Here is a 19068-nt window from a genome sequence, read left to right on the forward strand (position 1 = left end):
ACAATCAGTATCAGAAATACAAATATGAAGTATTGTATAATGAAAATCGAAGTTATAGCTCTGTAAAAACAACCCTTTTTTACATTTGAAGAGAAGGATAAAATTAAAATTACTTTAACTATGACTCACCTTTAACTTCCAAAATCCACCAACTTGCTCTGTAAATTGTTTAATGTATAAACGATTTTTTGCCCGGGAATAATAACTTTTCTTCCTGTGTATAAGCTCTGCTGACACTATCAAAGGTTTAGATTTCTCATTGGCAACAGGTTGTACTTCATAGCGGTAAAGACTGCCAGGTGGCCAGTACTGCCTCTCCCCATTCCTGGACAGAGAATACAAATTTTATATTTATTATAGAATCACTAATTTTTAGGCATAAGTTTGAATAATAAATATGTTTAATATATTAGGTTAATTTTGGTTTTAAACTCTTGAAATCATAAGAACACAAGCTATTATTTTTAAAATTCCTTTTGTTTATTCCATAGAAAGCCACACCACCTAAAATTACCAAATAATCATTGTACAGACATTTAACTATTAAGAGAATTACCACATCATTCCAGAAGAATTAAAAAAAAATTTAAAGTCTTTCTGATCTCATTTAGGATTTATATCTGTTTTACCTGCCATGGTGGTTATGTTTTATTTCAAGAGTTAGTACAAAAAACATATAATCTCCTTAATTATTTTAGTTCCAACACCTTTGAAAAACTGCAGAGAAATTCTGATGTCCATTTATACAGACGTTATGATAACTATGTAAGAAAGCCAACATCCGTTAATGTACGGACTTTCATGGTAATTAAAAATTGTTCCACAAGAATTATTTTACATATTATAAATTTGTTGGTATACAAACAATCAGAATAAAACCAATTACAAAAATAAATATTTATAGCAATTTTATAAGATTAATTACATGTTGCCTGAAATCCATTTTAGTGAGAAAAATCATCATCTCGAAACAGTTGAAAAGCAAATTCGCGCGCTGTGTTCCAAAGCAACAAAGAAAACTGTGCAAGACTTGTCAAGTTAGATGCCATGTGCTTTGGAGGCTTTCCATAGTCCCTAAGGAAGTAATCTCTAACAAAATCTGTTCTGATATGTAATGTATTCATAAATACTGTATGGAATAATAAAAATATTCATTATTTCATTTTTTAACTTATTTTTGAATCGCCCCTTTTATTTCCACTGTCAACAATAATGTCCACTTTAACCAATTTCACTAACTGTACCCGTTCATGCCCACTATCAACATGCTATAATTTGTTGCTAATATTAAATGTTACATATTTCATACTAAAACTATAGTAAATAAGTGATAATAAAACAAATAACCAAAGACAACACAAAAATCAATAAAAAGATAATTTGGGCAGAAACAGGTTAAAAGCCTTCAGAGAACTAAAAATAATTATGTTACCTTGTCTGTACATATATTTCAGTAAGTGTTAAAGAACATCCACAAAATTACACAATTTTGAGAAGATGTTCAGGTGTATCAGACTAGAAATAGATATATGTTAGATTTATGTAAGGTTAGGCTTGAACAAAATAAAAACAAGCAAAGTTAATTCAAAATTAAGCTATTTAATACAGTGCATGGTATGTCAGCCTTTATAAATTTAAAATAGTCCTTGGCTAAGTTCATAGATTCTATACAGTTGATAAATATTTGGCAACCAATGTTGAAAATCTAAAATTTTAATTTCTGTGTTAACCTATCTGTTAAAAGAATATATTATTATGTTAGTTTAGACTCATTTTTATATATAGTTAAAATTTGTTTAAAAAAATATTAATACATTGTTATTTACTGTTGTTATTCCTATTATTTATATTGTTATTGTTTATTTATTATTACTACTCTTTGCTATTTTGAATATTCTTATTTTATTGGACCAAGTAATGTTATTCATTCATTGTAAAAACAATCTACATGCCTGTTCATTTTTCTTCTTTAATGATAAAGAAATATATTTGTATACTTCAATGATAGTTTTATATGTTGTCCACAAAAAGATATTCTCATCATTCTTATGACTGATTATGTAATCTCTATTCATTCTACCGATACAAAACAACATTATAATCTTATTTTATAAAATTTTACCATTCTTGTAACGTTGATTTTATTAATTTTTATTCTACTACTTGTTAGTGTTTCCATGCTGACGAAGTATATTGTATCAGAATTGTTATCTAATGATAAATAAAGAATCTTGAATCTTGATTCTTAATTAAATTAATATACATAAATTACAAATTGTACAGTTTGATACAACAGTTATATTGTTCAAACTATTTAGGTAAATATAGTATTTAAGTATTCATATTTATTGAAATTATACAACAAACTATTTTGACTTCTTGCAATGCATGGAATATTCTGTGCTCAGTCGTAAATAGGTTATATTATAACTAAACCTGCAAGTTATATTTATACTTACTTAACATTTTGCTTTTTGAAGGAATCCCTGTCTTCTTCAGATGGTTGAATAACACGTAAGATCTGACAAGTTGTTCTATAAACATAAACACTTACTAAAACAAACTGATAAATAACTACAGTATATTACAGAAGACAACAGTATAAATGATAGTTTGTGTAATCTGTTTCAAAAAAATATTCTGTGTGACTAAATTTTGTACTTAATCTCAATTAAAACTTAAAATCTTCTAATCTTCTTTGAGGGGGACCCCTATCTATAACTTACTGTATATTTTGTACTAATGCTAACACATGATATGATACTACATCCAAATAGAGATACTTTATATTAATGGTTTACACAAATTCTTAGTATGCCAATTTTAATGCTAATATTTAAACATAATTTTTATAAATCCTTTCAGTGCCTAGGCAATTTTCCATTTATGTGTATCAAGTGCTGAGCAATTTCAGCTGAAAATGATAGTGTATGGATATACACCTGTAAAAACTTTATTTAAAAAGATTTCCTTATAGACTACTCTCCTTATACCATCTCAGTATGGGTTTAGGAAAAATCTTTCAACTGTTAAAGCTGTAGAAAATATCGTATCTTATGTATTGAATAGCTTTGAAAATAAGGAAGAAACAGCTGCTGTGTTATTGGATTTAAGTAAGGCATTTGACGTTGTACCTCATGATGAACTCATTCAAAAATTGAAATATTATGGTCTGGAGAACAATGCTTTGTCTTTGATTATGTCTTATTTGAGCAATAGACTTCAGCTTGTCAAAGTAGGTGACCAGAGATCAGGACTTAAGAGGGTGGCAAGCGGGGTTCCCCAGGGCTCAGTCTTGGGCCCCTTCTTGTTTACTGTCTTCATTAATGATCTCCCTAAATTTGTCCCTGGTAAGGTTGTCTTGTATGCTGATGATACTACTCTGTTATCATCAGACAGAGACTCAAAATTAAATGATGTCGTTATGGGCTATATGAGGGAAAGGTCCTATCTCTGGTTCTCTGCTAATAAATTAACTGTGAATAATAACAAGACCGAGGAAATTGTCTTTAGTTTACGTAATTCTGTAAATAAGTCTGTAAAACTACTTGGTATCAATTTAGACTCAAAGCTTAGCTGGGGAATCCATACAAACCATTTATGTATTAGATTGGCAAGAGTAATATTTCTACTAAAAAAACTAAAATTGTATACAAGTCTTAATCTTGTCATTAGCGCATATTACGCTTTCTTTAATGTACACCTTCTGTATGGGGTTTTACTGTGGGGCAACTCTAGTGGAGCCAAGACTGTGTTTAAGTGGCAAAAGAAAGCCATACGCTGCATAGTAGGAATTAGCGACAATGAGTCCTGTAGGCCATTTTTTGAAGAACTGGGTATACTTACGCTTCCATGTATATATATATTACACAGTTTAGTTTTTGTTAAGGAAAATCTCGACTCTTTCAATCTTAGAAGCTTTAACCATGAACACAACACTAGAATTAAAAATACAATTGATGTGCAATATGCTAGGTTAAGTAAAACTCAACAGAACTATGCAATAACCGGAGCTAGACTATTCAATAAGTTACCATTAAGTGCTAGATCAATTTCTGTTGGTAGGTTTAAGAATGTTGTTGCAGAGTGGCTCAAGAGAAAAACATTTTATTCTGTAGATGAGATTTTTTATGCTAATTTTAGTGACTTACAATTTTAAAATTTTAAACAATTTTAAACTTTTAACATAGATATAGATTGTATTTATTTTAGGCTCTGTAGGCCTACTTAGTGATATTTTTAATATCATATTTGACTTTGTCAATACAATTTTGTAATTGTTGGACGACAATAAAATGATTCTGATTCTGATACTTTTTTTTGTAGGTAAATAGTTGAAGTATGTTATATAATTATTAAAATAAATCAACACAAATTTTATAGTATAGGAAAACCAACAAAATAATGTCCTTTTTTTTAAACAAAATTATTGAAGTCTTGAACACTACATAGCCTAATATGAATCATTTTTAGTGACTAATAATAGAAGAGCAAAATAATAGTGCAATATTATTGTATCATGTAGGCATATCAATTCCATACAAAATCATATTCATGAAAATAAATTTAAAACTGTCGCCTAAGTGAAAAATGGCTACTCATCTAAAAACCCCAAGAGACAATCTTAGTCCTCTGTATAAATTTGTTATAAATAATTATTATTTTCCAGATTTTAAAATAAAATACAGCTACTATAAAAACAATTACAATGTTTGTAAATAACGAAGGTTCTCTTACAAAGAGATTGCAATAGCCTAGCAACATAAACGCTTTACGGTTTTAGTTGAGAAACGAAACCAATGCACAAACAACAATTCAACACGTAAACGTAAAATAAAATATATGAGTACTCGTACTCCATAACATGTTGCCGTGAATCTGTCACAATCACAACACTGATATTTGAAACACAGCCAGAAATTGTAAAAAGGTAAAGATGACAAAACCAAAATAGAACTGTTTAATATGTTCTTAATATTATAGGCTCACATCACGTCGTAAAGAAGCCAGTAAAAATCCATACTAAATAAATGTAACGAAATAAAAAACGTCTAAATCAGTGACGGCAAAATTTAAGCAAAAATGTACAGTCTAAAATAGTGATACAGTGGCAGGCGCTGAAAGGCTTAAAGACATAAATAAAATCTATTTAAAACTATTTTGCTCTCTCAAATTCTATTCAAGTTATCTAAGCCATGCAAAGTATGTGGGCTATCCAGTTAGTAATAGACGTTGGAAATAAAAAATTAACAAATTGAAAGAAAAAAACTTTTATTACATACATTTGAAAGCTAAATTTTCAGGTTATTTTTCAACATAATCCCTGTTCAAATTGAGCCACTTACCATCTGACACAAGTTTTCGATTCCAACTGTGAAGAAATCTGAGATTTTAACCACTGGTTAACGCCAGCGTGAAGTTCTGTGTCACTATCAAAATGGTGAGAGCCATGTCTTCATAACTGGAAAGAGGTAGTGGTCACTTGGCACTAGAAATAGGTTTTAAGGAGGATGATCAAACATCTCCCTTCCAAAATCATCCAAGACATGTTGGGTACGTGAATTATCATGAAGAAACAAAATGTTTTAACTCAGTTTTCTCCAACGCTTGTTTTATATCACCCATTTTGCTTTCTGCTGTGTTTCACAAACCTTTCTACATTGATTGTCTAGTCTCGTTCAAGGAAATCAACCAGAATCATTCCCTTATTGTTCCAAAAGGTAATCGCCACAATCTTTCTGGCTGACAAGAATTTGGAGACATTTTCTTGATTTTTTGGAAAAAACGCCTATGTTCCCATTCCAATGACTGCCTTGTGACTCACAATTAACATGCTTCTTCACTAGTTTGGATATGATCGAGTTCATTACCATGATTATCGTTGTCTTCAATAAAATTGAGAGATGCAGCAAGCCTTTGTTTATTTGGTCTTTTGTAAGGGTTTTTTGAACCAACCTGACACAAAATCTGCGCTAGCCAAACTTCTTCATAACAATTTCATTTCTCACAACTTTTATGAAATTTGGGAGAAATGTTCTAAAAATTCAATGATCGTTTAACAGTGATTTTCACAATTTGTTTCATAGTTTTTATGTCTTTAGTCATGAGGCTAGACCGACCATTGTGATCCTCGTACCCCATTGGTATATTGGTGTGGTCAACTTTAAAATCCATACACCACTGCCTCACTTTGCTGTCACTCATTATTCCATTCCTATTAATGTTACAAAGTTGGTAAAGGATTTAAATTGGTTTTAAATTTATGTGTCAACCAAAACGTAATTACTAATGTACTTCACAAGTGATGGAATTTTAAATTGCAGTGCACATATTTTAACTACTCACAATGAAAAAAACCGGAGAGATCCAGACCACCCAATACCACAGCATGTTAAGCGTAGGACTATATTTACCCCAAAATGGCAGCTCTATCCCCACCCACTGCCGAGCTGATCCCAAACGTCTGTTACTTTCTAGGCAACCCTCATATTAATCGATTATAATCCAAAACTAAAGTAAATATGACACTACCAAAATGTTAATGTTTGTAGGTGTCTTTTATTTCTTATTACATTTAATTCTTAGACTTACACAGACAATGTCCATAACTAACACCTAAGTTTTCTGGTTAACACCACATAGAAATATTGCTTACACAATAAAATAACACTCTTACACTCTTGACACCCAGTCAACCGTTCTAATCAGAACCATAAAACTGATGTTAATTACAACTTTACAGCTAACATTGAGTAAAAAAACTTACAATGATCCTCCTGGTATTTCAACCTCAACACTTTCACCAATGAAATATCTATCCTTGGCAAAACAATAAACATCTTCCGCCAATTCGTTCAAGGACTTTCGCTGAGTGAGGGTGGTTAGGTACAACACTGGGATACGCAACTGAAATGAGAGATTGAAAAATTAAAAAATAGAATATACAAAGTTTAAATGTGTCAAGTACTAAATTAATGCTAAATATAATACACACCATCTTTAATACATAATCATAAAGCTTTACATCTCATTATTAAAAAAAGTGTTTTTAACATTTAGTTAAAATAAAACTATGATATTTATTATTAGCTTATTTTAATATTAGAGAGAACAGTCAATGAAACAGGTTGCAAAGCACTGCCGCAAATATAGCTGTAACTTTAATATAGGTACCTCCATTGGAAAATCGTTGAGCATAGCCTTAGCACTCTCTTCTGACGCTAAAGCCTCCTGGTACGTTAAGTAGGCTCGACCACTCAGTGAACAAGCCCACACCAGAGAATTGCACAGGATAATTCTCTCACAGAACTCCCTGTAAATAATTATAAATTACATACCTTTTTCACCTACTTCACCTTTTTCTAAAATCTAAATTTTTCTATATTTCTAAATAACTATGCAAAAAATAATTTGATAAATGATGGCCAGCATGGCTTCATCACTGGAAAATCAACAACCTCAGCAATTATCAAACTAACTGAAACCATTATTGCCAACTTGGAAGCAGGTAATTTATTAACAGCAATTCTGCTCAACCTTGCTTTTGATTGCTTAGGTCATAAACGTATCCTTTGATAAATTGGCACACATGGGAGTAAATAAAACTGTAAAGAAATTGTTCAAAAGCTATATGGAGGGCCAAAACAACTAATAGAACTTAAATACATTTACAATTGGATTACTGAAGAGATACTATCAAAACCCCTCCCAGTCCAAAGGAGAGTGCCCTGAAGATCGGCGCTAGGACCAGCACTCTTCATTTTATTTGTTAACGACATCACAGTATCTGAGAGAATTCTGCACTCCCATAATGTAAACCGATACAACTCTGCTACTGAACAAACAATCATTAGACAACAGCAGTGACATCCTATGTTGCCGATACTGCAATGGACATGAACTGATTATAAATCCAACTATAAACAGTCAGATAGACAAGCATCTGATGTTCAATCATTCATCTGAATTGGATATTTTCAGACAGACACTGACTCCAAATTCCAAGGCCACAGGTACAATGGTTATGTTCATGTTTTATTTGTTTCATAAGGGTCAACCAAGTTTATCCTTCAAAATAGTAACAAATAAGTAAATTTTACACTGCTTGGTTTGTTACATTTTATAAATACACAGCCTAGATAGTTTTTATTTACCATAACATTATTACTTTTAATACTTAAATTTCAAATACCTATAACGTAATTTGGTTTAAGCAGTTATAGTGAGCATTTTTTACTCAAGAATATTTAAACATGAATATCGATCATTCGAGTGTCGGCTGTGTTGGGTAGAGTACGATAAGCAGATCTAGTTTTATATTGAAATTGGCAAACAATATTACTGAATTATAACCATTGATATAATCAACCGGTACTGATTAATAATTTGAAATTAACTTAAATCATCTGTATCAACAACTGTATACACTTTCAGATAATACGTGTAATAGGATTATTCCCATGTTAAACCAACCAATGAAAAAATTAATTTTGGACCTAAACCTCTCAGATTTTGTTGAATTTTTGTATGGACGTTGTACCTACCAAGACTAGTTCAACTGCAAAATTTTACATTCTTCTGCCTTTTGGTTTTTGAGTGATAAGCTTTTAAAAATCCCCAAAAGGCAGTTTTGGTCATATCTTAATACTTTTGAAGTAATGTAGCTTAAAGACTATTGAAGCTAAAGTGTTCAAATTTCAGAATGGGAAAAAATGGGTTGTTATTAAAACAATATTTTGTTACCGGAGGACACAGTGGTTTGGTATGAGCTGCCATTGCTATGTACATTAGGTAAGATACCGTGTTCCATAATTAGTTAGGTATGAAATAATTATCTCAGAACCAGATAATGTTTTACATGTAATTTGGTTAGGAAAATGTTTTTAGTTACCTTAGTACTAAAACTTTGTTTAAACATAGTAACCTTAAATCTTTCAAAGTTTTTATTGCAATTCATTTTTAGGCTGCTATTATGGCAAACTATGAAATTAACATTAATCATACCCTACACACTAATCACAATTATCCCTCATATACAATTTTATAACATGTTATTATATTCTTCTAAGATATTTTTTCAAAGCAAGAGAAGATGAATTCATTTCATCAGAACTTGAGTTGTACACTCTTACTGTTGCTGTTGTTGGGTCCACCTTTTGCAAAAGAGTGTTTCCTGGCACCTCTAATACATCGTTTGGTTGAGGGCAGAAGAAGGAATGAGATGGCAATTTAGATAGACTATCGCTCCTACAAAAAAAAATCTTTGAGAATCATGAAAAATTTAATATACAGATTCTATTAAACATATCTTTTCTGAACTTGGAGTTCTGACAGTATATGGTTTACACATGTTCGAATAAATAATTTATGTAAAACAATTTATTGATGTGATACTAAAAACCAATAAACATACATATAATACTCGTTTTAATAGACATATCGATCAACACAATCTCGAATTTTACAAAAACAAAACATATTACAGAGGTGTTAGATATTTACATAATTTGCCAACAAAATTTATAATGGAGACAGATCTGTTAAAATTTAAAAAAGAAGTAAAGGATTATTAAACTAATTTGTCTCTATATTCTTTTGAGGAATATTTTAATACAAAAACCGATTAATTCATTTAAAGAAGAATTGAAGATAACTTGTTAAGATGTTACCATTTTTTTTTTTTTTATTAATATTAGTATTTAGTTTTATTATAGTGACGCTATTTTTTGTACCTAGTACATATTAGAGAATAAAGTAGTTTGACTATTGACTATGGAGCTTTTGGGTGTAAAAAGTTTACCCTATACAAGTTGTTATTTTTTATACCAATACATCCCAGCCACCACGAGTTTACATATTATGCTACTGTCACAAAACCAAACGTGACATGTCCCAAACCAGTTAGTGTTATTTGGTACACTGATGTTGCACATTCAAGGGATTCATCCTGGCTGAAATAATAAGACTTGACAATAATTTGATTTTCTGAGAATGGTATAAATGAATGACACTTTTGTGTTCCTACAATTGCTTTTGATTCACTAAGCCGAGGAAGCAAGTATCTTTTGACCTCTTTGTACTCTTCCGTTGTACAGAACTCAAAGTTAATATTGCTAATATTCTCAGAGGTAAAATCATAAAGTTGATGTGGTGATAAGATTTGTTGGTCATATGGCCTTTTTAAACTGGATTTAGCAGCTAACCGCTTAACAGTACTGCCAAGACCATCACATGCACTCTTGCCATGAGATGTTGCAAAGAACTGTCATTCAGCTTCAAATACGATATATTCTTTATGCAAACATAAATTATACTAATTTTTTCTGTTTTTTTACTGAGCAGAACTGCCATTAGAGAAATAGGTAATCTTTTTGAAAGAAAAAGGCAGTGTGCTTCAAGATTTCTAAAAGATTTTATTGGAAAACATAAAAGGCAACTGTATTGTGTTCCAATCAATCTGATATAAAAACATACTGAAGATGTTTCAATTTTCCTCCCGTCTGTAATAAATAATGAAGGGATATAGAGTAGCTTGGCTGGTAGTCCAGTAAAAGGGTAGTATCTCATCTTGTAAAATAAATGAATAATTTTCAGCAAAATCACAATTAATACATGGCTTTCTGGTATGTTTTTCTTCATTTCATTGTAGTAATCCTTTTGCTGATCAAATATAAATGTAAAAACTTAAAAAACATGTTTTAAATGTTTTGAACTTTAAAAGTGATTCTAAAAAAATCATCAATAAAATCATTGGTGCTTTTTACTAGTTTTCATTTAGCCTACCCATGGTTTGTAAGTCAATTCATCTTTATTTCATTGTTAAATTTTTTTATGCAATCTCTTCAAAATCACAACCACTAGAGCATTCTTTACAGACATTCATATAACAACAGTGCTGAGAAGGTGGATTACACATTATGTTAGCCAATCTTAGCCAGACAGGAGTGGTAAGATTTCAATGAGTTTTTATCTTCCAGGACAAAGTTTTTGCTACAGTCATCATTAACTTGATGTTCTGGTACAATGTGCACACAACCGCACAGTATGAGTTCCACTTTTTTCAGCTAGTATACAGCTCTTGAACCTAAGCTCACAAAACTTTGAAAAACCAATTCGGCTTTTGGGGAATTTTTCCTTAAATAATTGGTATATTTCTTTTAAATTTGCTAAAACTAATCGCTTTGTATTGGGGCCTTTCCACCTTAATTTCTAAGGATGATATAATCTGTTTTTACCTCGCATCATCTGCTAGTGTCAGAATTATACAATTTTTTCACCCATTCTGCAACATTCTCTTTCAAAATTCTTCCAGGTCTTAGGTTGGAGGTTGAAAGTATGCTCTATCCTTTAACAAATATTTTGATAGCATGGGCCATGTAATTACTTAGCCCAAACTCAACTTCTATTTTTTTGATACACCAGCTCATTGGTAAAACAGACAAAATTGTCAATTGTTTACTTCCTTTGGTTGTGTTTGCAAATTTTTCTTTAAACTGTTGAATGATTTCTGATTCTCCTAACTGCTCACAAACAGCTTGTTCTTCTTGGTTTTATACATGTTCTAAACTTATTTTTATTTTGTCTATTTTTTAGTTGTGTAGTTATGAATATATATATATATATATATATGGTAATTCTAAGCAATATATGGGTCAACCTCGATTTTTCTCATATTACAATATAATGTTCCAATGAATTTATGAATTTATGAATTGTTCTTTTATTGTTACATAATCTTAGAGAATAGTACATGCGTCAATACATAAATAAGAAAACAAGACAAAAACAAGACAGAAAAGCAATCTGTTAGTCGTCAGTTCTTTCAAAGTATTCCTTGAGGGTGTAGTAAGGGTGTTCTCGGAGCCAGTGCTTCAGTTGCCGTCCAAACTGCTGTCGTTCTGTCTTCTTCAGTTCTTCTGGGAGGGCATTCCAGAGCTTTGCCCCTGCATATGTCGGCTTCTTCTCTGTGGATGCGAGATGATGTACAGGGAGGCAATAATTCAAGGCGTGGCGGGTGTTGTAGTTGTGATAGGTCTGCTCCAGTTGCAATAGACTCAGGGAATTTGAGGTGTATTTGTGTGACAGTCTCCAGGATATAGAGATTAACTATGGTGAGAATCTTCAAGTCCTGGAAAGCCTGCCTGCAGGATTCTCTTGCTTGTAAATTTGCAAGGATGCGGATGACTCTTTTTGATGGACAAGTACCCGCTGCAGATTGCCCCTTGTGGTGCCTCCCCAGACTACTATTCCATATCGGAGATGAGTCTCATAGAGAGCATAGTAGGCAGTTTTAGCTGTTACGTGTCACTGATGTGTTTCATCCTGCGTAATTACATATAGTCCCGCACTGAGCTTTTTGCAAAGAAAGTCTATGTGTTGGGTCCATGCCAGTGTGTCATCAATTACCACCCCGAGATATTTTGAAGTACTGCTCTCCTCCACTTCAGGCAGTCTTCCAGTTGTGTCTTTATGCCTTCCTAGAACTAGCTGCTTCGTCTTTTCTCATTCACGACAAGGTCATTACCATGACAGTATTGCACTGCCATGTTGACGGCAGTATAAGCAGCTATTTCAAGGTCTTCTTGTTGTTTTTTACTCAGTAGGAGCATAGTGTCATCAGCATACATTACTGTGCTGCTGTAGTTTTCCATGTATCGGGGGAAGTCATTGGTGTACAGAATGAAAAGGACTGGCCCGAGCACAGATCCCTGGGGCACTCCTCGGGTGACAGTTTGCAGCCCTGATGTTGTTTGGCGTGTTAAACCCCTGGTTGTGTACTTCACCTCAGTCATCTGTCTTCGTCCGGTGAGATAACTTCTGAACCAGTTAAGAGCTTGTCCTTGTATCCCAAGAGTAGTCAATTTTGATAGGAGATGGTCATGGCTAAGGCAGTCGAAGCTTTACTATAGTCAAGCAAGATGGCAGTGGATGTGTTTCCGTCTTCCAATTGGTCAGCCAAAAACTCCACTAGACCTATCAGTGCTGTTATTGTTGATTTGCCTGGCAGGAAACCATGTTGTTCAGGTGTCAGTAGCTGGTTAATTGATAGGTGGTGTATGAGTCTGGACAGCACAAGTTTTTCAATTAATTTTGAGAAGGTGGGTATCAATGATATCGGGCGGTAGTTGGCTGTTTGAGTAGTGGGTCCCTGCAATAGTCAATTAGAAAGGAAATGACTAGAATTTCTTGCCGGAAAGCAGTTATAGGGAGCAGGCAACTCATATTACAATATAATGTTCCAATAGTCAATTAGAAAAGGAAATGACTAGAATTTCTTGCTGGAAAGCAGTTATAGGGAGCAGGCAACCGCGAGAATTACCTATTAGTGATCAGGGGCACTGACGTGATCTGGGCTTCAAATTTGGAACTACTCGAGTTAATTTTTTTTCTAAAAGAGCAAGCAGCGCGAAGCGCTGCGCAGCGGGCAAGCATCGTGCGTGATCTTCGTATATACTGAATTGATTCAGGCCAAAGGAATGACACAGATTCCTTACCAGATTTTTTACGGATATTTTGTATTGGGCGGATTATAATTGGTTTACTTTGCTTTCCAGCATGTAATTATGTGTTTTAAAAATTATTTTTACATACATTACCTACATTATATTGTAATATGTAATAACAATTTATCAGAAATTTTTAATAAAAAAAAGGATCACGCACGATGCCTGCCCGCTGCGCAGCGCTTCGCGCTGCTTGCTCTTTTAGAAAAAAAATTAACTCGAGTAGTTCCAAATTTGAAGCCCAGATCACGTCAGTGCCCCTGGATAACTAATAGGTAACTCTAAGCAATATATGACCGTCTGGCGGTTGCCTGCTCCCTATAACTGCTTTCCGGCAAGAAATTCTAGTCATTTCCTTTTCTAATTGTCTATTGGAACATTTATATTGTAATATGAGAAAAATCGAGGTTGACCCATATATTGCTTAGAATTACCATATATATATATATATATATATATATATATATATATTATATATATATATATATATATGACTCACCTATAAGTTTTAAGTGATTTATTTAAATATTCTACAGATGACCGAGGATCGGTAACAGAATAATCTTGACTTTTTACTAATATGGTAAAACATCTTTATCTGTCTTGTTTATTTCATAAATCGTTGCTTCAAGATGTTGGACCTCAAAACCCCATTATGTAAAATTTGTAGGAACGAAACAAATTAAATTGTGAGAGTAGCAAATATGATCATGTTCAGATGTAAGAAATTTTTCAATTCTTGAGTGCAATTCGGAATTACACAGCCCATCAAGAAATACAATTTCTGACTGGCTGTCATTTTGTATGGATTGATGAACAATTTAATAGAGAAGAAATTTCGGAGGTCCTGAAGTGGTGGTGGAAATAGATGAATGCAAAATAGGAAAATGAAAATATAACAAAGGGAGGTTGGTAGAAGGAACATGGATATTAAACTTAGGCTTAATTGAAAACACACCAGAATGACAAAAGAGTGTTGGTAGGTATAGAATTGAGGATTGTCCTGAATAGACATGTGGAAAGCATATTTTGGATTTTGAATGTGGTTTTGTCCATTTAACGTCAATCAAAGCAATAGCTTTTTAGACCCATCAACTGGTGCCAACACTCATAGACTGTTGAAAGCTCGTGGAGGACCGTAAAACGCAGTTTGAATAGAGACATACCAGCCAACCTGCTCGCAGATCCTCTCTTTGACTATTTATACACAAGAGAGGTAGTTTTCTGAAGAAGATGCGTTTGACCATTTCTTGGAAGCAGTTAAACATTTCTACCCAGGAGAAACATAGATAGTTCGACAAGTTTCCATTTTCTATTCTAAATATTGTTATATTATCATTTCTTTTTCTATTCCATATTGTTTGTTATCATTTCTTAATTATTTGTGAGTTTTCCTATTTTTGTTATTAATTTATTTGTTTGATCATTCTGGTTCATTAATTATTTATGATATTATCACTGTAAATATTAAATACTTATTTTAATTTCAAACATATGATTGTTATTGACAACTAAAGATACTTTGATATAGATTGTCTAGTATTCAGTATACAAATATTAGGTATAGATTAAGCCTATACTAATCAATATAAAAAACCGGGTCCGCTTATCGTACTCTGCCTAATGCTTATTATACTGCAGCCCAAATAGTATAAAGTGGCTTAAGTAAACAATAACAAATTAATAATACAATGTTGTTGAATAATGAAAAACATTATAAGTTTTGGGCAAACTTGAATAAGCGGCCTACACTTATTATTCGATTGTTATTCTCAAATGGTTCGATTGTTTTTATCTGAATAATTCAATATTACAATTTATTTAACGAAACATATGATTCCTACTTATTAGTTAGTCACTTGTCATGTAAACAATAAACAGTAAGAAGTAACAAATTTGTTGAGAATTAGAAAATGATAATGAATATGAGGAAATTATGTGATAAATATCTATATATACATATACATGTGGTTTTAACTACTACCCTCACAAAATCGGTTGCTCACTGCTGTCCGTGCAATTAATAAATATTGTAACATATTTCTAATAAAAATATATATATAAGTTATATATACATTTTTTTGTCTAGGCCATATAGTAGGTTTATTTTGTAATGATATTCTAAATTTACTTTAATTAAAATTGTAATGTATTATTCTTGTTGTTAATGTATTATATTTATTGTTTCATATGATTGATATATAACATTGAATTTGGATAATAGGTATGTCGAATAGTTCTATAATAACCATCAATGAACGGGTGTAGGCCGCTTAATAGTCTTCCCTAAGTTTCATAAACCAATTGGGCTGGCAATATCACTAAAATCATACAGACTTACTTTCAGAAAGATTAACTCTACCGTAAGTAACATAGGAGCATAATTAAAACCACAAGCAACTTTTCTTTAACAAAATGTTTGTTTACCAAGTAGGTAAGTAGTGGAATATACTGTACATAATATTCATGGACCAACAAACTGCCAAAAATACGATCTCTTACACAGCTTAGGCTAAGAAACAAAATTAGTATTGTGCATGAACACAAAAATGAATTATAGGCCTACCATCTCTTTAAAGAAGCTTATATCATCTTTATTAGTAATACATTATGCAGATGACAAATGTTAAAAGCCCAATCAGCCTATTGTACGTGACAATTTGTAGTGATAAAAAAGAATTGCAGAGTGCTTAAATAATGAAATGAATTAACACTAGGGCAAGAGGCTAACTTGTTTGCTTACAGCCTAAGCATACTGGAGGACATAGCTTGAAAAATGAGTAATGTGTGCCCTATGACATTTTCTGTAACAAACTAAAAACTTCAGAACTTAAAATATATAAAACATACTTACTCATAGTCTCTGAAGATTTCATTTGTTAACTCACAGTAAAAAAACCTCCTCGTTATCATCTAAATCTTCAGGCAATTCTGTACGCCTGAAAGGTTTCTTGTAGAGCAACGGCATTTTTAACGATTTAGAAGATCTCAGGTAAAGTGAAGTTACAAAACATCAACCAAATACCAAAAGAATTTACCTTACAGGTTATGAAGCAAATGAGATTGAATTTAATTAAAACACTAAAAACGTGATTGAAGTGCCAAGGAGTATAATTAAAATATTAAAACCACTGAATGTTAGCAAATTTTCTAATTCTCAAAACCTCACTTCCATTTTAGAAAACGAACGGTATTGAAGTGGGTTAAATATCATTTACTAGAGATTGGAGGCAAAAGAGCTAGCTCGCCACCGCCTGCCTTATTGACTTTTTTTTATTCGCACTACCTACATATTATTACTATAAAATGATTAATTAAAGTACAGTTTCAACAATTCAGATAATATTTCATCTATTTAGTTATGAAAATCTGCAAAGCTACATCTTTAAAACGAAGAACGATTCATGGCAAAAGAGAAAAAATATTTTTAGGTAGGCTTACACAAACAAGATAGTACGGTAATAAAAGCTTATAAATTTTAAATTCAACAACCTTGATTTTACAACAATGCTACATAGTATTTACAATTTATTAGATTTTTTTTATCACTGACGCAATATGTAGTAATAAGATATTAGCTTAGACTTTAGTATCTGCATCACACTGTCTACTAATCAGTGTGCTTAACACTTTGGTCACTTGGCACCAAAGCGGCGCTGTGTTCAGTCTTGAGGTGAGCAGCATTGCTACGTTGCCAGCTTGTGTAAGCTCTGGGAGGGAAATGTGTTATATCATCACTGCTTCGGTTACAGTGAACAACAAATCAACAAAAACAAAAAAATTTTGCTCGGCCTCTAAAGATCCCCTAATGGACACTTTGATACTTTTATGAACAAAATGAACCTTCTTTTTCAAAACAACAGACCTTTCGTTATTATGGGTGATTTTAACATAAATGTACTTAATGTAACAGACATTAAAACATTCCGATTAAGGGATCTGTTAAGAAAACTTACAACTTGCACTGGTCCGTACACTCGCAACAAGTGTGACAGCTACCACTGCCATCGCCATTGACAACGTTGTCACTAACATTCCATCATTGATTGTCACGGTTGTCTCTGGTCATTGCGCACAGCTGATTATTCTGAATATTCGCATGTAGCTCTTCCCCCTCAGACTGTTATTAGTCAAGTTACCCAGCCCGAGAATATTTCCGCGTTGTGCACATTATTGAAGGACGAGACTGACTGAGACTGTCTCGACAATTGTTTAAGAGCCGATGGTATTTTTGGAGCTGTTAATAAAGTATTATTGTACAATAATAAAAGTTAATACAGTATTATTGTACTACCTGAACATTACATGCAATCTTAGAAAAATAGCTCAAAAACGAAAAAGCAATCGGAGTAGTTGAGTTACACCCAGAATATTAGTTTCGAGATCTAAGTTGATCAAATATTATAAGATTTCAAAAAAGATCAGCCAATGAACATTTCCAAACACATTTTAAAACTATACAAAAAAATCTATTAGGAAGACTAAGGCTTAAGAAGTAAATTAAAAAATTAAAACCGTCTAATAATATATCCAAAACTGTTTGGAGTGTTATTAACAAAGAAAACAAAAATACAAAGCCTGTGTTTCCGATAGAACTGACTGCAGGGGTAATACCACCAAGGACCCCATTTTGGTTGCGGATATATTGAATAACTCCTTTGTTGATGTAGCGGTAATGAGTGGCGGCGCGCCTAAGTCGGTTTCTTGCTGCAAGGGGTCAAGTGGCTCAGTAGCGTAGATTATGTTAACTGCTGTTACAGAAGGAGAGGTGGCTGCGGCGCTTCGTGACTTAAAACCTAAACATGTGCATGGGAAATCAGATGGCTTCTTAAACAGTGTTTTCACACAATTATCAAAACCATTGGCAAGAATAGGTAACTTTTTATTTGAAACTGGGCAATTTCCAAATAGTCTGAAAAACGCTAAGATTGTCTCATGATTTAAAAAAAAGATAACTACAGACCCATTGCAATTCTACCAACGGCCAGTAAAATTTCGAGGCATTGTTTCTCAATCGGATGCTTTCTTTTCTGGATGGGCATAGCATTCTCTGTAAGGAACTGATTGGTTTCCGAAAGGTAATATCAACAATTGATACAGTCACCAAGTAATGTATTACATTGTGGTGGAGAGCCTTGGCAGACAAATGCTTAAGCTTAGCGTCTATATTGTTCTGAATACCAAGATATTCTAGGTAACTTTTCCAGTCTTTTCCTTCATATAAATTCGGGGTTTAATAAATATAAAAAAAAATTAGCCTAATTGGTACAGCTGTTCTCGAGATTAGCGCTTAGCAACGCAATTTGCTACTAATTTTTAATTATAAGATTCCTTATATGTAACATCTTACATACATAGTAGAGCATCTAACATTGCTCCACTTTTAAAATAAACTTATCTGTATCAAACATAATATAATAAAAGCTGCAATACAAACAAAACAAACACTCGTGTTTCAATTCAAAACCAACAGGATCGATGTGTGCTGTTACGATTCGGCTCGTATAGTCAGACTCGCCTTCGGCTCGCTGGGGGCTACGCCCCCAGGCCCCTCAAAGTAAAACGC

At 32.7% G+C, this 19068-nt stretch overlaps 1 protein-coding gene across 1 annotated transcript; it reads right to left on the reverse strand.

The window, feature by feature from the left end:
• Positions 1-80: 80 nt before the first annotated feature.
• On the reverse strand, positions 81-16743 carry LOC124373745 (bromodomain adjacent to zinc finger domain protein 1A-like). The gene is made up of 5 exons (XM_046832092.1): positions 16357-16743; positions 7174-7312; positions 6767-6906; positions 2460-2534; positions 81-325 (listed from the first exon to the last, which is right to left on the reverse strand). The coding sequence occupies exons 1-5, from the start codon at positions 16413-16415 to the stop codon at positions 115-117; spliced, it is 624 nt and encodes a 207-aa protein (XP_046688048.1). The 5' UTR covers positions 16416-16743; the 3' UTR covers positions 81-114.
• Positions 16744-19068: the final 2325 nt, after the last annotated feature.

This window comes from Homalodisca vitripennis, chromosome 1 (genome assembly GCF_021130785.1).
Source record: "Homalodisca vitripennis isolate AUS2020 chromosome 1, UT_GWSS_2.1, whole genome shotgun sequence".
NCBI classification, from domain to species: Eukaryota; Metazoa; Arthropoda; class Insecta; order Hemiptera; family Cicadellidae; genus Homalodisca; species Homalodisca vitripennis.